At 26.0% G+C, this 22,383-nt stretch overlaps 2 protein-coding genes across 7 annotated transcripts in view; one reads left to right on the top strand and one right to left on the bottom strand.

The window, feature by feature from the left end:
• Positions 1-22,383, top strand: part of LOC112681712 (AF4/FMR2 family member 4-like) — a 155,179-nt gene that overhangs the window by 43,510 nt on the left and 89,286 nt on the right. The gene's annotated exons all lie outside the window — the stretch shown is intronic.
• LOC112681713 (alpha-tocopherol transfer protein-like) lies at positions 1,869-21,106 on the bottom strand. 4 transcript variants are annotated; one of them, XM_025552003.1, is made up of 7 exons: positions 21,039-21,106; positions 3,952-4,115; positions 3,211-3,379; positions 2,803-3,058; positions 2,456-2,566; positions 2,288-2,390; positions 1,869-2,210 (listed from the first exon to the last, which is right to left on the bottom strand). In XM_025552003.1, exons 1-7 carry the CDS (start codon positions 21,089-21,091, stop codon positions 2,128-2,130), a joined length of 939 nt encoding a protein of 312 aa, XP_025407788.1. In that variant the 5' UTR covers positions 21,092-21,106; the 3' UTR covers positions 1,869-2,127. The 4 variants fall into 4 exon arrangements, with proteins under 4 accessions (XP_025407788.1, XP_025407790.1, XP_025407789.1 ...); XM_025552005.1 differs by lacking the exon at positions 21,039-21,106 and adding an exon at positions 6,437-6,551; XM_025552004.1 differs by lacking the exon at positions 21,039-21,106 and adding an exon at positions 5,436-5,770 and having other exon boundaries at positions 1,870-2,210.

Below are 22,383 nucleotides of genomic sequence, written 5' to 3'. Positions count from 1 at the left end.
ATCGAATTGCATATTATAATTAGTTAAACTAAAAACCAATCTGATATTATTTTTTAAACTGAAAATATACTTTTGTCTGGTATAAATATGAAAACTGTTTACAAATTATTTGTTTTAATGTGGGATATATAACTTAAAATATAATAGATATATTTAAGTCTTCATCAGCTATCTGCTTAAACTGACTTCCTGAAAAACATCTTCATAGTAGCTTATTTATTAGTATTTAGTAGGTACACATTTCTCGAGTTTCGTAGTGCACACTTGCAGTTTCGGACTACACACTTTGTGTCGGGGTTCACTAAAAAATTGGGACTGCTACTATATAAGTAAAACACATTTTACAATTTTTGAAGACTAAAAAGTTTTGATATTTTTCTGGTTGTGGAAAATTCGAGGTGTTATTGATAACATTACGTATTAAGTGTTACGACCATAGATTAAATAAGTACCTACAAAAAGACGTCTGTGGTAAAAAAGTAATATTAAATTTAATATCATAAAAGAAATAAAAGAAATCACAATGCTACTACCAAGCATAATTACTGTAATTTCTTGTTTTAAATACTGAGTGTTATGGAAATAAATGTTAGGCATGTAATCTGTATGCTTTTATGGTTTATTTATGTAGTAGTTATAATATTTGTACATATGTCCATATCTATATGGATTTAATCACTTTCATCGAGTCTATACTCTCTCTCTTTACTTCGATAAAATTATTTGTGATTTTAAGAAATTAAATTATTTCGCATTTTTCAATTATTCAATTAACTTGTTATATTTGCTTTTGATAAAATTATTTACATATTTTTAGTTACATAGTATTATTTTAGAAGTGTTGTTATGTTTAAATTCGTTTTTATTTAAACATTTTTTATTTAATAAATAATTATAAGTAACAGTCAATTAAATAAGTTTTATTATCGTGTCTTTGAATACTTGCCATATTTTAAGTTGATTTTGTTCGAGGTAAGAGATCGGACAACGGACTGGATATATGTATTCGTTACATTATTGTTATCGAATATATTGATTTAAACTATGTAATACCAGTACACAATAAATCTTACTTTTAATAATATTTTCTTTAACCTATATAAATGTATTTTGAGTGTAGATACTCGTCAATTTTTCTCGTAAGCTGAACTACCTTGAACTTGTGACTACATGGTTCATTTTTTCATTATAGCAGTAACTTGAAAATATAGGTTACTGTATGTGAATATTTTAGAGATGCATGTTTTGATTTCAGTGGCTAGTCGATTTTTTAGATTAAAATAAAAAAAATTGATAATGATAGAAACTTATAACTTATTTGTATAGAAACTTTGTTACGAGCTTTTCAACGGTTTAAATATTATGTATGTAGATTTTATATGTTTCATATTATGTCATGTTTTAGTAATATTATTATAAGCCACGTGGAAATAACCTTGATAAATATATAACACCTAATCATAATAATATCTTTAAGGCCACACTTCCAAGAAGATAGGTTAGTATTTTAATATATTTTGACCTCCGAGAAATTTTTTACTTATAGAATAAATTATAGTTATAACTATTTACAATTTAATCAAGCACAATCAATTAAAACTATTACCTACTATAACATATTTATTATTTAAACTTATTTACTATGCCTGATTAATTACATTTTACATTTATATGAAATCAAAATAATTAAACAAATTAACTGTTTAGCAGTTTAAAAATATTTTTTAATAATTATTTTCTGTCTTAGTAAAAAAAAAAATAAAAAAAAATTAAAAAAGTTATTTTATTTATTACAACGTTCTGAATATGATTATTAAATATCAATACATTTAATTTATACATTTATATATTGAATTTGTTTACAGTTGTACAATGATTTGAACGAAGTCTGATAAATTATTTATTTGTATTATGCCTTTTACATTGTACAGTAAACAATAACGAATACATTAATAAAAATATAGTTCGAATAATAACATATCATGAAGTAAAATATTAATATTTCTTTTTTTTCGGAATAATTAATTAATTCAATAAAAAGTATAATACCGCATACAGTCATAATGTAATTATAATTAAAACCTAGTTTTCCGGCAAATTATTAGTTTCAGTAGATCCAATGTTAGTTTATGTTTGCTGCAGCACTCTATGTTTAGCTACACATGTTTTTAAGTATAATTGATGGTCTATAATCTTTTGACGCCAGGCCTCTGTAAATATTATAAATTTTAAAACGGTATGACTTAAATATTCGTGGATAATCATTGGTGGTAAAATTATGATTTACCATGAAGTTCAATCATTGATGGAGATTCACCTCCATAATCTTTTGGCATGTATTTTATAGGTACTTGCTCAAAGAGGGAATCAATATCGCGATGTATAATAATCTGAAATATGAAATAAATATTTAGTTGTCTTTACAACATCGGTCGATTTTATTGTGGTATCTTACTCTCTTTCGAATTTTCGCCTTAAGAAATGGTTTGAAAAGTGCCAATCCTGCGCTCAAAATGACTGGTGGATTTATTATGTGTATCTGGGCTACGCGTTCTGGATAAGCTTTCTGAAATCATACGTAATAGATATTTGAAAATATATTCTCGTTGAAAAATGTTTTTTTTTTTTTTTATAAAAAAATCATTGAAGTCTTGACATTTCTACAATAAAACTTAATATTTTATTATTGCTACACTTGCCTCGTATAACAATAAACAAACGTAGTCAAGAATCAAAACATTTCGTATTACTCGCTCATATTTTAGAAAATCAAACGGAAATATAAACAGTTGCACGGCTTACCCAAGCGTATAAGAAAAAACGTCGTAAGATTCCCACTGGATATCTAGCTAAATGACCCAACCGTAACGTTTTCAAGTCCATGACAAGCACGAGTCGTATATGATCCATTCCTTGGGCGAGAAGAAGGTCGGCAATACACGTCAATTGTTTAGCTATACCTACTGGATTGTAATCCGATGCGGGCGTACCTGGACGATGCGTAAACACTCCTAGTTTTCGGCCACCATCCATTATCGTAGGAATTAAAGCTAATAGTCTAAACAAATTGAAAGAAGAAAAAAAAATGTTAGATCTATTACAGTCGTTACATAATTTACATATTTGAATTGTATATTATAGAATGGTTATAAAATATACTAGGGATATAATTATTAAATAAAAATATCATAATATTGAAAACAAACTAACGTTGAACTATATCCTTTTATCATATCGTCGTCCAATTTTGGATCTCGGTTGTTCATTACCTCCGGTAAGATGGTTTTCAGTTGAAAGTATACCGGTAAATTTTCTTTAACTCTATTTACGTCGTTCTTATTTATAACCAGATAATTCTCCATCCACCATTCTAACTCCACTGTAGTAAATAGTATTTGTACATTAATTAATTAATGATAATTATAATATAAAATCTGTAGCAACTTATCATAGTATATTATGTATTGTTTTATAGTTATTTTTCCTATATTGCAAATAATAATTGATTAGTAATAACTGTTATTTTTTTTTTTTTGCAGGTAAGTTATTTTCATTTTCAACTTTTACACTGATGCGTTTACCAGTAAGTTTGATACATTGGTTTTAATATATAAAATATATGAACATAGAATGTCGCTAAAAAAATAATTAAATAATTTTTAATAAGATAAAAATTGTTATGCGTATCGCTTAAAAAATAATTTTTTTATGTTTATATGTTATTTATAAATATTTTAACTTTAAATATCTATTGAATTTAAATAATAATAAAAAAATTAAATAGTTCTAAAATAACTATAAATTATAAACTATAAAGGTACCGCAGTAGTTTAATAGTTTACACAAACACAATTAAATCTGACATAACGCGTAACAGAGGTATATAGATGATTACTACTTTACACGTGCCCTTGGGTGATTTATTATTATTGGAGGTCATGTTAATCTCACCTCCATCCAGTGTATTTGGCAGGTCTGGCTGTTCGCGAAGCCACTGGATAAGTTCGTAGACATCTCGACGTATCGACTCATCAGTCATGCCCAACAAACGTCTAGTGGCCGCAACGGCATCGGGTAGCGGACCTTTTGGCCGCCCATAGATATAATCTAATGTCCTGCTTAATACACTCATAATTTCAATCACAATAGCATACATAAACAACATGTTTTACACTTAAACAATTTATTTAACAGTATATCTATTTAGACATGTAATCCGATTAACATTGGAAAAGTTATTTAAAATGTATACTTCTAAAAGGTAAACGAACAATTTTATTATTATACAATTTATTATAATTATTCGTACATTATATTCATTATACAAATTAAGTCGATTTTAAGATAAGGTGAAAAATCTATATCCCTCTTAAACTCTCACTGTGTATAATGTTATTATAGCAAATAATAATATGACCCGATACTCGCCCATCGCCTTGCTTCTCGTATACTCTCGGAACAAGTTTTTGCGATCAGCATTATATCAACGCATTATCTAACAGAATCCTTATACTAAACCCTTCCATTCACGAATAAATCTACTTATAAATTTACTAAGAGCAAAACCTTTTTGGAACATACGCGATACGTACGAGTTTATACGACCGACCGGTTGCAAAGACCACTTTCTCTCCAGGGGACGCCGGCTCGATTACGAAACGCCGCACGTTTTGTCGGTCAAATAAACGCACATTCTCTCCCTCAAAAATAAATAATATATATATATGTATTTACACATTTATAATGCAATATCTTGCGGTATTTGTATTATTATCATTTTATATTTTATTTTTATTTTACGTGATTAATCATTTTAAAATAGATAATTTTAATAATTACTATAGTTTTCATTATAATATCATTCATAATAAACTCGCAATTCAGTAACATCAAACAATCTGTACAAATAAAATGTAATGGATTCAAATTAATGTTTGGTAAGTACCCATAGTATTTTGCAATTCGCATTGATTACTATTTGAAATTTGGTAAAATATATTTATTACGGTTCAGTTAATTCAGTTAATAATAATTATAGTTTACATATGTACTAATTATAGACATTATGTGTTCAAATTGTTATGTTTTATTTTGAAATTTAAATATCTTGGCTTATAATGTCTAACTGAACTATTTCTCATGATACCTTTCAATATTATATCGGTGTACTGACGTCATATCGAATTCAGCTATTACGAGCGTTCCGTTCACCAAATACTTTCCAATAGTAATTTCTATTCGATAAAATTGAAGAAATGTATTTTGTTATTAGAATGCATTCATGATAATATAGAACTATCTACTATGTGAATTGTCCCTCCATTATGAGATAACCATATCATAAAAAAATAACTTAAACACATCAACAATAGAGATTTTTATCAGTTTATCACTTATCACAAAAAATATGAATGTGTTTGACTTAATTGACTCACCTAGTCATCGTGATGTACTCGGCTTCTGCTATGTTTGCGAACTGAGGTATATGTTTGGTTAATTCTCACATTTTACCGTACTATCAAGGTGTTTACGGTTTCTAAAAACTGGATATTACTAAACATCTACTATTTATAAAACGTGACTATGTGAGGGGGGTCCTGTGGAAGGGGATTACTGGATCGTTGTAGATCGAGTTCTATGCGAAAGATTATAATACACATTAAAATGTCACGAATATACGCTCAGTTTGCCTTGAAGACCAGTTCTGTTCGTTTTGCGTAGAACAAAGAGGTCAGGGACTTTGATCAAACTTTTTTACCAAAAGCTCATAGTAAATACGACAAAAGTGACCATAAATAACAAACTTATTATACTTGTATTACATTTCTCGCGTAAAAATGTAATTGTTGTTTTCCTGGATATTACCATAGATTTTTATGACATGACACTAAAATATTATAAAACACACTTGAAAGTAATTTCATTAAAACTATCTAAAACCCTGAACGTTTGCCATATTTTAATTACGATTTGCTATTAGTTAAATAACAATGAAAATATATTTTTTTATTATAGTACTGCCAATTTTTTATTTCTATACATAGCTTTTACTTTTACAAATACACTTTGATTAAAATTTCAGTTAAAATAATTAATTATTGGTGGATATAGTGGATATTAATACACATAAATAAAAAGTATTATTGTGGAAGTACAAAAAAATCAAATATATAATAGTTGTATGTGAAATATGCTCAAATAATACACTCTAAATAAAATTACAACAAAATTGAACAGATAGAAAAAAAAAATCAAATATTTGTGACAATATTAATTATATTAATTATACTTTGTTTACCAAAAAAAAAAAAGAATACTTTTAATTACCAAATATTGTGTTTTATATTTAATTTATTAAACAGTTATGTTTAATGATTTAGTAGTAAAAAAGTTCAAAACATTATTTTCGTCATAAAAATAATCATTTTTTACTTACATTAAACGAACTGGTAATCAACTTGTAGAATTGAAAACTGGTTTGTTTTGATGAGTCGAACGAATGAATGTTTTTAATCGATAGTTTTGTCTCTGCGAGAACACACGAATTAATAAATGTAGAGCTTCGGTGTCTTCTTATACTAGGGCACAATCGAATGAATATTGTAATCGCGTGTAATGTTCAGTGGTTCATAAAAAATTATACATTAACAATATATAAAATGCAATATTTCCTTTTTCTCATTTTTTTCGATTATAATTAAGTCAATTCTATTCAACAACATTATAAGAACCAAATATTAAAAGTAAATATACGATATCTCAATAGAAAGCTAATTAAATTTATTGTTTAAAAATAAACAAGTTCCATCAGGTACACTCCTACAATATATAAAAATATACTGAAACGTCTGTGGGAATGTATTATACAATCATATCGTGAACGCCGTCGGAAGGTATAGGAAAGTGTTTTTGGGTAGTTAAAATATTATTACTTGAATTCTTATGTGGAATATAATAGTTGTTTGCAATTATTATAAACTATTAAACAATAAATAGTAAATATTTATTTTCTTAGCAAAAAAAATAAATAAATAAATAAAAATATCAAAATATATCTAAAAAAAAAAACAATCGCTCCATAATATATATAATGACGTTAGTACATTTTTATATCCATAACGACCATAGTAAAAGTTTATCTAACATAATCCCCATAAGAAATCCTGTAATTTGTATATTTTGTTTTCTTTTTAGTAATAAAAATCATTGTAGCTTATGACAATTGAAATCGTTGAAACACAAAGTTATAAAGTTATTCAGGGTATTTTACATACAATGAAACTTAATGTATTATAAATATAACATTTGAAGATAATAGTGTTTTTAGTAATTTATTTAACCCCTGATTGAAATTGGATGATATTTACATTTAATTATGAGTTTTTACGTATTGGTAATACAATTATTGAAGTATTATTTTTACAAATCGACTATCCCTGAAAGAATTATTTATTAAACCTTATGATTTATTAATAATTATAATGTTCCATATTTAAATATTGTTATTAAGTTCAAAAATAAAAATTGATCTGAAATTTAATATCTTTGATGAATAAAAATAGAAGGTTAAAACATGATCTAGCACAGTACACAGTAGCGTATATTAAATCATGCTTTGGGGGCAGGGGGGGTAACAAAAATAATCGTTATCTTTTTTTTTCGTTGCACAGATAAATAATTGCTATAAATAGATATTATTTTATACAACTTTTTTACCAATTTACAGTTTACTTTTACATTACAGTAAATTAATAGCTATTGGAATATAAAAACAGCATAGTTAACAAAACTTTTCAAACATCAATCAGTATGATTATTTATTATAATATTTGTATAGTCGCATATTTTAAGTTCAAAACGTAATAATGAAACTACAAATACATTTCACGTCATCAATAATAAAACAGTTTTCTTTTTTTTTTTGGCCCTGGGGGGGGTTTGAACCCGAAAACTCCCTCCCCCGTTTGCACGGGGGGACGCCATTGGTCTAGCATATCAATAATAAATCTATAGTTATTTCTAGAATTAGTACATTACATTTTTTAATAAAAACAATTATTCAGAAAAATTGGAATATTTAAAACATATACTGTTCTTTTTTAAACATTTACATTTTAATCTGAATTATTTTTATGTGTCACTACAATTAGTGCATTCTTTAGTTATTAATTAATTTCACTTAAACTGTTATTTTATGTAACTAACTAATAGAATATGAATGTTTTTAATTTAATTTATGTATTTCACAAGTTGATATATTATATTGATAAACATTTAACATTTTATTAAACAGTGTACATACAATTTTAAGTAGATATTTTTCAATTTAAGTTCCCAGTAACCGAAGACTTACTGTGTAACAAGTTTTTTTTTTATTATTTTTTTAAGAAAATTCAACATTATTTTTTTTTTTATAAAAAATTTAATTTGAACATTCATAATTAATATCTACGATATGATTCAATTATATATAATATTAATATGATTATTTTCTTTTTTTATAATATAATCATCGAAAAAGTCTCTATTAAAGCTTTTATTACAAGAATGTTGACTTAACATGAATTAATTTAAAACTGAGATTCGACGACTAAAATTCTCATGCATTTCTATTTTTCCGTACCATAATTGTAAGTGTACAACAAACTGTCGACAATTTTCTTAAATTAATATTCAAATGCGTCAATTAGCGGAAATTTATATTTGAAATCAGTTGTTTGATATTCATGTATTTTTCATTTATGAAGTCACTGAACTCTAATGGGTTGATTAATTTAACGTGTAATTTATTTTGATTTTGATGGTTTTAGTTTTTCGGATGATTTCGTATATCCTTCATAAGTCTATGCTTTTTAAATAAAATTAGAATTTTCTTCTCTTTTTTGTGATTATTATATATATATATATATCCTGTAATAAAACTGCAATAATGTTTGAAATTTAAAGGATTTATAAATGAATATGCGTAATGTATATAGAATTACTGTACACTTTGGGACTCCCTGTTAGATAATAATTAACTATCCATTGTCTAATTTAATGTTAATTTATATACTTCAAACTCAAGCTGTTATTTCTTAGTTTATAACTAACAAGTAAATATTGATTGACGATTGTTAATAAATCATAAGTAATTTATTTTTTTTAAATTCTATTGGAAAACAATTTTATCAAATTATAATTGGATAAACACTTAGTTAATAGATTTATTACCTGTCACGTAATATTTTATATTTTTAACGCAATTTGATACATTATTGATATAATTGATTTTTTATGTGTTTTATGCATTTGATTGTAAAATCATGTTATATTCTTTTGATTTGTGTTCCATATAGGTACTGGTATGACAATTTTTCGCTAGTTTTATTTATTAATTAGTAAACGGAAACATTCCTCCCCCAATGTCGGATCACTCAAATCAGTGACGATTATATTTTCGTACTAGCTGAATTACCCTTCGTTGTCGGGTTACAGTTTTTTCTACTTGGACTACATCTGGATAAACATTGGAGATTAGGTCTTCAATGCTGGTAACTTTTTCAGCTAAATCGTGATTAATTTCAATTTTGTTTTCAAATAAGGTGCTTTCCCGTCTCCATTTAAAAGTAACGTTGGAGGAAAATTTGTACTGCCTCCACCAAAATATGCTCTCATATTAGTAGATAGTCTTAAGGTATAATTGAACTTCCTAATGGAGGTATTTTTAAGCAAGACTTCACAATGTTAACTCTAGTTCCTTTAACTATCACCGATTATGTTTGTCATAAATCACCAGCAAACATGACAGTGATTCCAACCATGATTTTGTTAGAAATTTTAATATCTTTAAGAGTTCTATCTAAAGCCTCTACATGAGTTCTATGAATCATGGTACATTCATTCCAAATTATTAAACTAATATCTTGCAGAATTTTGCAAGTTTTAAATATTAGGCGTTGTGTATTAATTCAGTCCGCTTTTAGTGCAAGTATGTGTAATAGTGTGTAACATAAGCACTAACCGCTGCGACTAGAACAATGGAGAACTTGGAACATGTGTACATGTATGTTAAGTTATTTCTAGTTATGTTTGAATTTTGTATTTTTGTTTGGCAGTCGACATCCTATAATATTGACGTTTAGCGGAGACTACACTTGTTTAGTTATATAAATCTGTATCTTTCATCATGGTCATAAGACTAGTATTAGTACTAATACTAGTAGTAGTAGTAGTAGTAGTAATAGTAGTAGTATTAATAGTAGCAGCAGTAATAGTAACTAATTTATTCGTGGTAGTGGTACTAACTATCCAGTCAATGTCTAAAGTGGTCGGCTCGGTCGCGGTAACGACGGCAGGTTCATGCGTGAGACGCCTTGATTTTATAGCTCAGGGCAACGTAAATGCTCGCGTGAATTATTGGCGAATACGTCGACCGTTCTAGGGGACCTGGAATCCGGGTGGCGTGAATCTTCTTTGCGAGTGAAAGGCGAATTTTCAAAGTTATTGCCATAATTTGCGGCGTAGAAAATAGAAAGCTACCTGTCCACACTCTACACCTTGGTTTCTGCGTCTTATATTACTCGGTGGGTTGTATTAATTTTAAATAAATATTAAAACGTACTATTTTCAAACGAATCTGGCGAAATGGTTTCCTCGGGCATGACGTCTTCGCGCTAAAGTCACATAGTAAAATGACACACGAGGTATTCAACACATCCCGTAATGTGACTGAACCTATGATTTAGCAGCCAGTGTCAATTGTGCTGGAGGACACGACATTGGACGAATTGGGATGAGGACAAGTGGATGCGGGTAGAGATTAATGTTATCATACCGGTAGATATATATTGTAACGTTATCAATGTTCAATAGGACAATCCAAAACAACATTGGTTGGTTTTCTAAACTATTTTCGTTTTTTTTACAATAAAATTGCATTATTATGCTCTGTTACTTGATTCAAATTTTTCGAAATTTTACAATCTATTTCAAAAAACAATTTGCAGAAGCATCGAATCGGACTCATTTAATTGTGATTTATTTTATTAATTGTTCCATGGAATTTTTCTAGAAACAGATTATGAATATTGTGTGTTGAAATTACGTGTTTTGTAAATAATATTATCATTTAATACTTAAAAATCATATAGGTACCTATGATTAATTAAATAATTGCAATAGCGTAAATAGCACATTAGCGCATTCATTTTATTCACAGTAAAGTGACCTAATTGTTTCAGAAAAAAATAAGTCTAGTTCACAAATACTTTCTTATAATCACTGTAAAAAGTAATATTTTCTTAGATGTCAATTAATCATATGCTTTAGTAACGTCCCAAGATAATATACAGTAATAAATTATATAAGTAATTTTGATTTAATGTATATTTTACACCACTAATCAAAAATAAGTTACGTAATAGTAACCAAAAATAAAGTATAACATATAAGTATTCATTTTACTATCCATAAAATTATAATGAATTTACATTTTTCATGTACTTAGTTTATGTATTTATTATTTTTAACTAAACTATTTATTATGTGTCAGACATTTTCATAAAAATTGTGAATCTCTTATATAACATTACATAATTTTTTATACGATAAGTAGTTTGTATTCCTTTAATATATATATATTTCAGTCTTCAATTTTTTCTTTGTAAAAATATTTTTATAAAATGCCATATGAATTAACTAACGAGTAAGATTCTTAAAGCATTCACGTATCATATCACGTAATATTTTTTATTTATGTTTTACATTTTTTAAAATTTAAAGTTATTGGTTAGCAGAAACCGTTGTTTATTCCAACAAAAAATAAATAAATATATTGAATTTATTTTATATATATATTATTTATTTTTTGTTGGAATAAACAACGGTATCCGCCAGTCAATAACTTTAAATTTTAAAAAATGTAAAACATAAATAAAAAATATTACGTGATATGATACGTGAATGCTTTAAGAATCTTACTCGTTAGTTAATTCATATGGCATTTTATAAAAATATTTTTACAAAGAAAAAATTGAAAACTGAAATATATTGTTTTATTAATTAAAAAAAAGTAGTGATCTTTAGAATAAAAGTAGCTTCATTGTAAAATATTTATGGATTTCAATCTTTTAGAATTTATGTCTGTATTTTGAAAATCAAAAAACTTAATTTAAATAATATATGATATAAATATATTATACTATATTATAGTATCTAAATTATTATTATAACATTTAATGTTTTGTAAGTTTATTTATTTATAATTTTTATGTTGCTATTTCACTGTAAATTATATTGAACTTCAGAATCTTTGTCTATTAGATTTTATATTAATTACTTTACATTTATATTTGTCCGATGCTTGAAATAAATCGATGGTGTGAATTTACATAGTTATGTGTTATTAGTATTATTACACAGTTGTGTTATTAGTATTACTACACAGTTATGTATTATTAGTATTATATATAGATGGTTAAATTTTTTATGAAATCCAGTAGCTCGTTGATATTAAGTTGGTTATAATTGAAGTTCGGATTTCAATGCAAAGTGAATTTTTTTTTGTGCGATCTTGGACAATGCTTCAATTACATAATTAGTTTCTGTAATAGATTCTCCTATGGTAAAACTCGTATTGTTATTTTTTGATATTTTTCATTTATAATACATTTTTCAGTATATATATGTTATTATGTTAGTTGTAATGCATATTTGTAACTTATACGATTTAGTAATTTAAATTTAACTATTTTATAATATTATCTAAAAATAATTTCAGTCAAAACTATCGTCGCTGTATCAAGTCAATTATTCGAATTTCAATAGTTTTTTGATATAAATGTATTTTTTTTTTAAATTATAAATTAGATTAATAATATAACAATACACGTAATATAAATGCATTTTTAATGGTTATTAGGGCATTCGAATTTTGAAGGCTTAATTTATTATAATGTTAATAGTTCTGAGAGTAATACTGTTGGATAAGGTTGCCTAAACAATGGTATTCTTAAATTTACTACATTGTAAATCTTTTAAAAATGTGTTGCAACATTTTTGTTGGTTATTATTTTAAAAACGATAATACAAACAAAAATTCATGGAAAGTGCTGGTTTATTGAAATGTACTTGTTTTTGATACATATTGTTATGTATATTTGGTTAATACCCTTTTACTTTTTCAAACTGAATTTTTTTTAAAAAAAATTTAAATTTTAATGATCAATATTTAGTACATGAAGATAATTTGGAACTTTTTTTTTTTTATTATTTATATATAGTTTCAATTTTGTATAGAAATTCTAGTAAATTAATGAAGGCGCAATGCTCACTATGCCTCCCAGCTCCCTATCTTGTCGAGCAACGCAGCATGAGACTCTTCTTGGGGATGGGGTTTTTAGGGTGACAGAGAACACTAAATTAATACATGATAGCCTAGTCTTGATATAATTATGGTTAGAACTTTGTATAAAAACTTAAAACCCCGCCTCGCGATAATAGTTATAAGTAAATTATCATGTAGATAGAAAAATTTCTAAATTCTCTGAAAAAATATTATTTTTTGTTTTAAAAAGTAGTTCTTTAAAAATTGTTAGCTAATATTAGTTTTCAAATTATATGAAATTGAAAATAACCATTTTCACAAAATTTACTGAGAGTTAAACTGTTTTTTGTTTTGAAACTAATGTACTTAATAATTAAAAAATTATGATCCCAAGACACTACCTTAAAATTAAAAAATCACTAAAATAAATAGCAAACAATTCCTTTTCCACTATGAAGATAAAATTTAATTAAAATAATTTAGGAGGTATCGTAGATGGTCGATCCTAGAACAGTTAAAAGTATTGTATATATATTGCCAAACATTAGGTAGGCTATGGCACGAAATCCGCATGTGTGTAATAATCTATGTTCTTCATCATCAAATTCATTTATTTTTAAAGAAACTTAAATTTGAAAATTATTCCGACCACCAATATATGACATTAAAGTTATTTTTCAATACAAACTGTCTATTATAATAACTAAATAAAAAAAATTGCGTTAATAAAGGGTCCTTATTTGTACGAAATACTAAAACGTGGTAACATTTAAAGTATATTCGAGGGTACCTATTATATTATTTTTATAATTTTTCGTTTATTTATTATTCATTGATTTTGTAGCTTCAAATATTGACTGCATATAAGTATTTTTTATATATTATGTGTTCAATGTTCACATATTTTACTGTGGGAACAAATATGGATATAATATTAGTTCAGTTAAAACAGTTAAGGATAACGATGTGGTTTTCAACAGTTTAGCATTTAAATGCTTCCCACGGATTTCGTCGATATTTTCTGTTCAAAATGAACGTCTGAATATTTTGAATTTATGTTTGTATGATATTTGACAAATTTCATTTCGATAATATGCAAATTGGAAGGGGGTTGCATAATATCGTATTGTAGGTGTTTAGAAAGAGTTGTGGTTATCTTTTATCGTAATATATTATTCACATTGTAGTTCAGAAACGAATTATATTATTATAATGAAATCAAAATCTACTATTTATGAGATTGAAATCACCTATTATTCTAATATAAATATTTCGATAACATAATCGGAAGATTTTTATTCAATGTCACTGTGTATATTCGTATACTCTATTAATTTTATTTTTGTGTTCCGTAAATTTACCATGTACGTATAAATTTACACTGTGTATTATTTATCACTGAGCCAATTGTAGTACGCACTTATTCCTACTTCAGTGTAATTGATACTTGAAATATTATATTGAGACGAACAAGTAAATAAAATTGGATAAAAAAATAATGGTATCAATCAAATAGTCATACGAGCAACATGGTTTCAGCGAAATATATATTGTAAATTGTCTATGTATGGGTACTGTGTTGATTTTCTCACCGTTCTATTCCGATTATTTGTAAATAAATGTTTCAATCTCTATTGTAATCAGTTATTGCTAAATTTAATATTAAATTATATTAAAATGTTGTACAACAATTTTTATTTGAAAAATTAAATATCCTTAAATGTCTATGTCTGTTAATATGGATAAATTAGCGAAATACTTTTTACATTTTACCTATTACTTATTACAAAGAAAATGTGAACTATAAATAAATAAATGTGAAAAATATGAAATAATCCTTATTTATAAGTTCATATGGAGTTGCTAGTCAGGCATATAAATATTATTTAAATATATGACCGAATATTGTATTCCTTACTAAATTTAAATACTCTAATCATATTAAGTATTGATTTTATTTTTTGTTTAGTTTTAAGGAAGCTTTGAAAATAAATGCAATATTTTTAGCCGTATACTTTTATGCTTTTTTCAATAGACATACATCAAAGTCAATACGTTTAACTTCACAAGTTCATGGTCGTCCTTGTCTTATTTTAACTGGTTCAACGAACTACGATATTAGTTCGATCATGTTTGGCTACCACTGGGCGGCCTAAATATCCCCACTACACATACGTAAACGTCTGACATTGACCCGATGGATTCTCTGAAGTTATTGTTAAACATTTATAATATAAGTATGTACTTTATGTTAGTAGGTATTAAAATTATATATGTACTTATGTATATATGTGTATACGTACTAATGCATATTGCTTATTATTACCAAATGTATATATATATATATATATATATATATATATATGTATATGTATTCATGTACACATACATAATATACTTATATATGTATGTAAGCCACTACGACATGTAGCGCAGACTTGTTTTGGGGTCATCATCTCTTCCACACTAATCGACGAAACACATATTTAACATTTTAGCAGATGCTTATAGGTCTTGAACAATTTCTATCTGTTATCAATCTCTCGTAATACTTTTATATTTATTGCCTGAATCTATTTTTACAGTTTTATTTGAAGAAACGTGTGCCTTTAGATCATTTATCAAATATTGTAACTTATTCAAAAATTAGTTCTAGAAAAAAATATTTGGTCTATAAATCAAAATTAAAACACAAATTAATATTTTTTAATAAACAAATTAAACAATTACAATTTATATACAAATTAAGATGTATAATATATTCATCTAAATTTATAGTTTAGAAAAGACATTTTATTTAAATACTTAAGTATTTAAAAGTATAACTATTTATAGATAATAATGCCGTGTAAATATTTTTAGTCAATCAAATGTATTATTTTTGAACAAATGCTGAATTTAACATTATTTTAACTCATGTGACAATATCATATTTATTATAGTAGTTAATTATTAATTATTAAATTTTCTTTGATGATTGTTAACTGTAGGTGGTTAAATTAAGTGAGTTTAAAATAAGGTTAATGTGTGTTAATTATTAATTAGTTGTTGATTTTATCTTATAATATTCAAAAAAGTACATCCGCCATTAAATATTAAATTTTGAATGGAAAGAAAGCTATAATTTTACAAGTGTGTTTTTTCTTTCAATATCACAAATAAAATAAATTTTACTACAGTTGCATAAAAATTGCAAATTAGTTCATTATTTTCGAGAAAAATGGTAAAGAAATCGGTGAAAGAATGTACTATCTGATAGTTTTTGTTAAAGTTTTGACCATTCAAAATTTTACTTTTCTTACAATTAATTTTGAATTTGATTGTTACCTATTCTTTTCAGATTTAAGAAAATAACGTCTTTCTTATCTGTGTCCATGTTTTATAATTGTAACTCATTAGATGTATTAATATTTTGAATATTTTAAAACATATTTCACGTATAATAAACAACATTACTTATAATTATATTTAATTTATTTAAGTATAAATGAATAATAAAAATTAAATATTACAAATATTCAATTTACGTTTTTATTACCCATCTTTTCTAAATTCTATTGTATTGTAATTTAAGATACACATAAAATCGTTTATATAATTAAATAACATACAAATTTTTATTTTTTTTTCAGGTAAGTTTGATGCAGCTTAATAAGTATCGTAAAATCGGAAGGGTATGAAATATATTATTTGTTATATTTTTTAAATTTATGTAACCTACCTATATGATAATATTAGATATATAGATTATTCTAAGTAGTTATTGGTACTTTTCCAACTATAGACATAATGAAATATGTTTGTATTATGTATTATTATTGAATGTATTATTATCATATGTACTAAGGTGTACGTATGTTTACGACGGGTAAATATATTTAGAAATTTATTAATTTAATTAATGTCTTGAGCAAGTATAAAAAGTGTAAGCAAGTATTCGTGAATTATTTATTGTGGCATATTTTTTTTGAGCTATTATATTTTTATAGATATGATTTGTTTTATTGATATGAATAATGAACTATGTTGATTCATTAGTGAACTTGAGTTTCATTTTTTATCATATAGTGATAAATGATAATAACTGTCAATAACATAACGTGAAAAAAGTGTTAAACATGAAGCACACATAACTATTTTCACAACACATTATAATAGTGAATATCGTAAATTTAGGATATATTTAAGAAGGTCGGTTATTGCGGTAAACTAATCTAGTATAAAAACTTATTCATGCGTTCCAAAATAATTAACCACAAAATGTTACTTCATTCATTGAAAAACAACGTTGTTTTCGGATGTGATTTGGTTTCTACATCGGTTTATTTTAATCTAATCAAATCTTTCTGAATAACACAGGAAATGAGGTTTGTTTTTCAACTTAGTAAATTTAATGTATAACATTCAAAACGTTTATGTACAATAATTTTTAATTTCTATTTTCGTTATCTGAATTTATTTGCTTATTATCGATTTGCGTAATTTTAATATTTTTAGTGGTATATTCTTATCGAATCGTTTTAATTTAATTTTGACACTAAGTTAGTTATACTAGCAATAATTTCAGCATTTTTGCATTAAATCACAATCATTATCGGTATGATGTTAATTTGAATAAGTCGGCAACCCTAATAATCGTTAATTACGTGATCGTTGTTTGGATTCCATTCCGATTCGCCGTAGATAGCCGACGAGCATTGGGGTATTGCAAATATGTTTGAAAGGCCAATAAATAATGATAGTAATCTTTCGTTACGATATTGAACAACTGACAATAATATACCAGACACTCGTGGAACAGATAGTTGTAAAAAGTCACTAAGTCGAATTCCTTAAAAAAATACATTTGCCGACCTGGTTGCGCGACGATAAAAACCGCATTAATAAGATAACAGTAAAGAAAAAATATATGATATGCTTGTATGTGTGTGTGTGTGTGTGTGTGTGTGCGAGTGTCCGTCGTCCTTGGGTTAGACGTGTTGTAGGTCGCGCGCGCCAGTGTGTTATAGGTGCGGCTGATGGCGGCTACGCGCCGATCATACATAGATATACATACTCCGCGCAACGGGTGACGCCACAGGCAATGTCTTCTTGATTGGAAAACTTTGTTAGCAATAGGAATACACGAAGAAGATGGTCTTATAGATTTGTTTTAGTTCACTAAGTTTTGAGTCATCGGATCTAATTTGTTTTGTCCTTTATCCATTTTGACAGATATAGTGGCCAGGCTATTATGAGAAACACAAAAAAAAAAAAAAAATGCGCCAATGTAGGCAGCTAATAATATACTCCCCCTCCGCGCATTGTGTTTTCGGTTGAGACTAAAAAATAATAATAATAATAATAATGTATACTCATCAAAAAATGTAAGGAAAACTTTATTGTAAGGTCGAGTTGGTGATTGATGATTGCCTATCGTGTGCTATTAACGTTGATTTGGTTTTTGTTCGAAAGAAATACGATGTTAACAGCCCACAGAAATGTAAACGTGCACGGTGAGTAGTAATGTATTCGAAATTAATTATTAAATATGTGCTAATACATTTTTTCTGGTACATATTATGACAAAATATAATTTGTCTAACAGCATTTGAACTAATCTAGTTTGCACAGTTGTAAAGTGGTTCGAACTGAATCATAATACATCGATATGTAAACGCATTGCGTTTTTGTTCAACGATGATGTTTTATTTTATCCTATGCATATTATGGTCATGATTATAACAGTAGTTTTGAATGATATCATGTCCGTAAAAATGTTTTTATACTATTATTACACGATGGTATTTCATTCGGCTCATTCGGTGTAATGTGTAATAGTGATTTCATCGATACGCCGCACGCCGACTTAAAAGCATTTAAACGCGAATTACTTTCATGAAGGCGTGACCACGTCTCACCGTATATACTGCAGGTCTGGTTACGTCGCCAGATTTTTTGTTTTTTCGTTTTTATATTTTATTTTTATTTTTTAGGTCAGTAGGATACTTATACACAAGAAGTAATTCTAATTTTATTTGATACACGTAGGAAGAAGTATGTAACTCGTATATTATCGATACATCAAAAACTCAATATCATCACAATAATTGTAAATTATGCAATCCTAAAATTTACAAATTTAAAATTAAAAACATGCATTAGTAATACAATTTTGATTATTTATTTATGATTTTAATTGTTATGACGATTGCTTAAAATATGTTCACATTTCTTCAGTGTGTTAGGTAGGTTTCTCTAAAACTACTCAGAAATTTGAAAAAATTATGACCAATTATATTTTTAAAATGTTGAGTGTAAAGCGGTATTAAATGTTGATTTATAATTTATTGCACCTTTCCTTAAAAAAAAAAAAAAAAAAAAAAAAATAAACGTATAGAAAGACATTATTAATTTATGAAACCAATATTATAATCTTGCTTTTCTCATAGTCGAATATATTATTAACTCACATAGTTTTATACTGCAAACGTGTCCAGTATATATTGTAAAATTTATTGCTAGTATTATGAGTAAGTTTAAACAATATTTTACAGTAAATATATTTTTCTACTTTCAATTTTTTTACCAACAAAGTAAAATAAAAACCTTTTACCAAAAATAATTGTTAAGTTATTTTCAAATCCACGACCATACTTTATAATTATAATGATATTATTTAACTTTATTATTCTATATATTTAGGATATTCATCAGTTATCAGTTTTTAAGTTTTTGTGTAAAATCTTCATTCGTCATGCATTTAAAAATACAGACAACAGGTAAACAAATTGAAAGATTTTTTTAACTCAAAGGAAAGTTGTGTACGTAATTTTAACGCTATTCCAATATTTATTTTAATATTTTAAGAACAAAAATATCAGTTACCTATAAAGTGAAGTAGGTTTATAGACATTTTTGTATGTAGTTGTTAAAAATACATAGTTTAATTGTCTTAATGTAAACATATATGGGTATATAATTTGTAGAATTTAAGTTGTAAAATGTAAACTGTAAAATAATGTAAAAATGTGATTATCTTCTCTTGAAAAATACTTATAATTTCATAATTTTTTAGGTCCAAGCTGTTTTTGTATTAAAAAAAAAAAAATTATAAAAGTAAATAATCACAAGTTCTGCTATGTATAGCATATTAAATTAGTTAATTTTGATATCATTTGTAATCCGTGTATTTTGGATTCATGTAAGATATCTGTATAGTAATATTTACTATTTGTTTACAGTCAAACTTTTTAATAATATTTTAGGTATCGATATATTATTATTGTCAGCGTGTTGAATTTTGAAAATGTTACTATAGTTTTTATATTATACAGTAGGTATACATAATGATGTTTGTGTTTCTTTTATATAACTTTGAATTTACCGTACATAATAATGAAATTTCGGAACATGAAAATGATGCTTTATTAACATTTTTAATTCCAAATTTTATCATAAAATGAATACCCAAAATGTTATAAATTATTTTGTAATGCTTTCTAAAAAAAAATGTTTGAAAAATGTATGAACTTGTACGTTATTCTTATAGGTCTGAATCAAATATACAAGTAAAACTATTTATAAATATATTATCATTCACATTTGCAATAGAAATTATTTTTATTAGTTTAACTACAATTTTAATAAAATTTTTAATTATTTTGATTCAACTACAATTTGTGTTCTTCATTTAAAATATTTATAATTCGAGTTTGGATATTAGATAATAGTTATAAAATTCGTTACTTACATTTTGAATGCAGAATTCAATGCACTAGGTATATCATTGACAGACCGAAACATAACACTGCGTTACTTCTACTATCACTACACTATATTATCGTACATATGGTCCTACACTCCTATACGGTGGTAAAGATGTACGCAGAAGTAATCATGTTGTGGTTCTCACGAAGGGCATTAGGTCGAGAGAATACAGTAATTATAGCGCATAGTGGTTCTTAAAATCCATCAAAATATTTCAAAATTAAAATTATTATGTACCGTTTATTAATAATGACTTTAGTCTTAAGCAATTATAGTTTTTCATTAATCATGTCAATCACCTTGAAATTTCACAATCGCTCAATGTAAGCAATTATATATCATATTATATTCGTTTGATTTACAATAAGGATATATCGTATTTTATTTTTCGAGGGTTTCGTATCAACAAAAAAAAAAAAAAAAAAAAAAAAAATTAAAAAAATACTAGGAATAATGATAAAAATATAAAACATACAATTATTCAATGAAAATCTATGGGTAGGCAGTTGAGTCCAAAAGAGGTACCTTGTTATTATTAACAATGAACTTGCAATTTGCTACAATACTTATGAAATATTCAAAGTATTCTTAAACACTTACTGGATTTAGGTACCAGTATCTATCAATTCGTCTAACTAGCAAAATATAAAATATAATTACAATTTTAAATATGTTTAATATATTATGTAAATAACGCATATATAAGTTAAACGTATACTGTTTATGGAAAATATGTTTTCTCTCAATAAAATTAATTATAAAAAATGTCTTGATAATCAAATAATATGATAATTTTTCAGAAAAATCTGCAGTAATATTTATTTATTTTATTTAAAAGGAAATATATAATCTGTATAACAAAAAAAATTATAATAAGCAAATTCGATGTTTAAGATTAAAGTAACAGGAATATATGTTGAGGAAGCAATCCATTGCTAACATTTTTTTAATTAATTTAATAATTGATCTCAACTCCATTTTTGCTTTAGTCTGCGCGGTGGGTTTTTCATTAAAATGATGGTAGATACTCGTATGATATGTATATGTCACTATACGTGCTTTCATTTTCTTGGTAGTGTTTGTACATTGTTTTGGGTAGTTGAGTGGTAGAACTTAGTTTTAAGTCGTTGTATATGGAAAGTTTTAAAACATACCAAGGAGCGTGCGTTAGTAGCCTCAACAAAATTGACTGAAATTCCTGAATTCGTATCGTATAAACATATGTTTGACGGTTTGGTAGGACCTATTACGATTCCACGTGACCAAACTGGATTTATAATTGTTTCATAAATGAGTAATTTTTTTTTTTGACTGATAGTTTGGAATTT

Source organism: Sipha flava, unplaced genomic scaffold (genome assembly GCF_003268045.1).
Source record: "Sipha flava isolate LNK unplaced genomic scaffold, YSA_version1 195_pilon_pilon, whole genome shotgun sequence".
NCBI lineage: Eukaryota > Metazoa > Arthropoda > Insecta > Hemiptera > Aphididae > Sipha > Sipha flava.
Note: the sequence above shows the minus strand (reverse complement) of the source record. Positions and strands in the feature narration are given on the sequence as shown.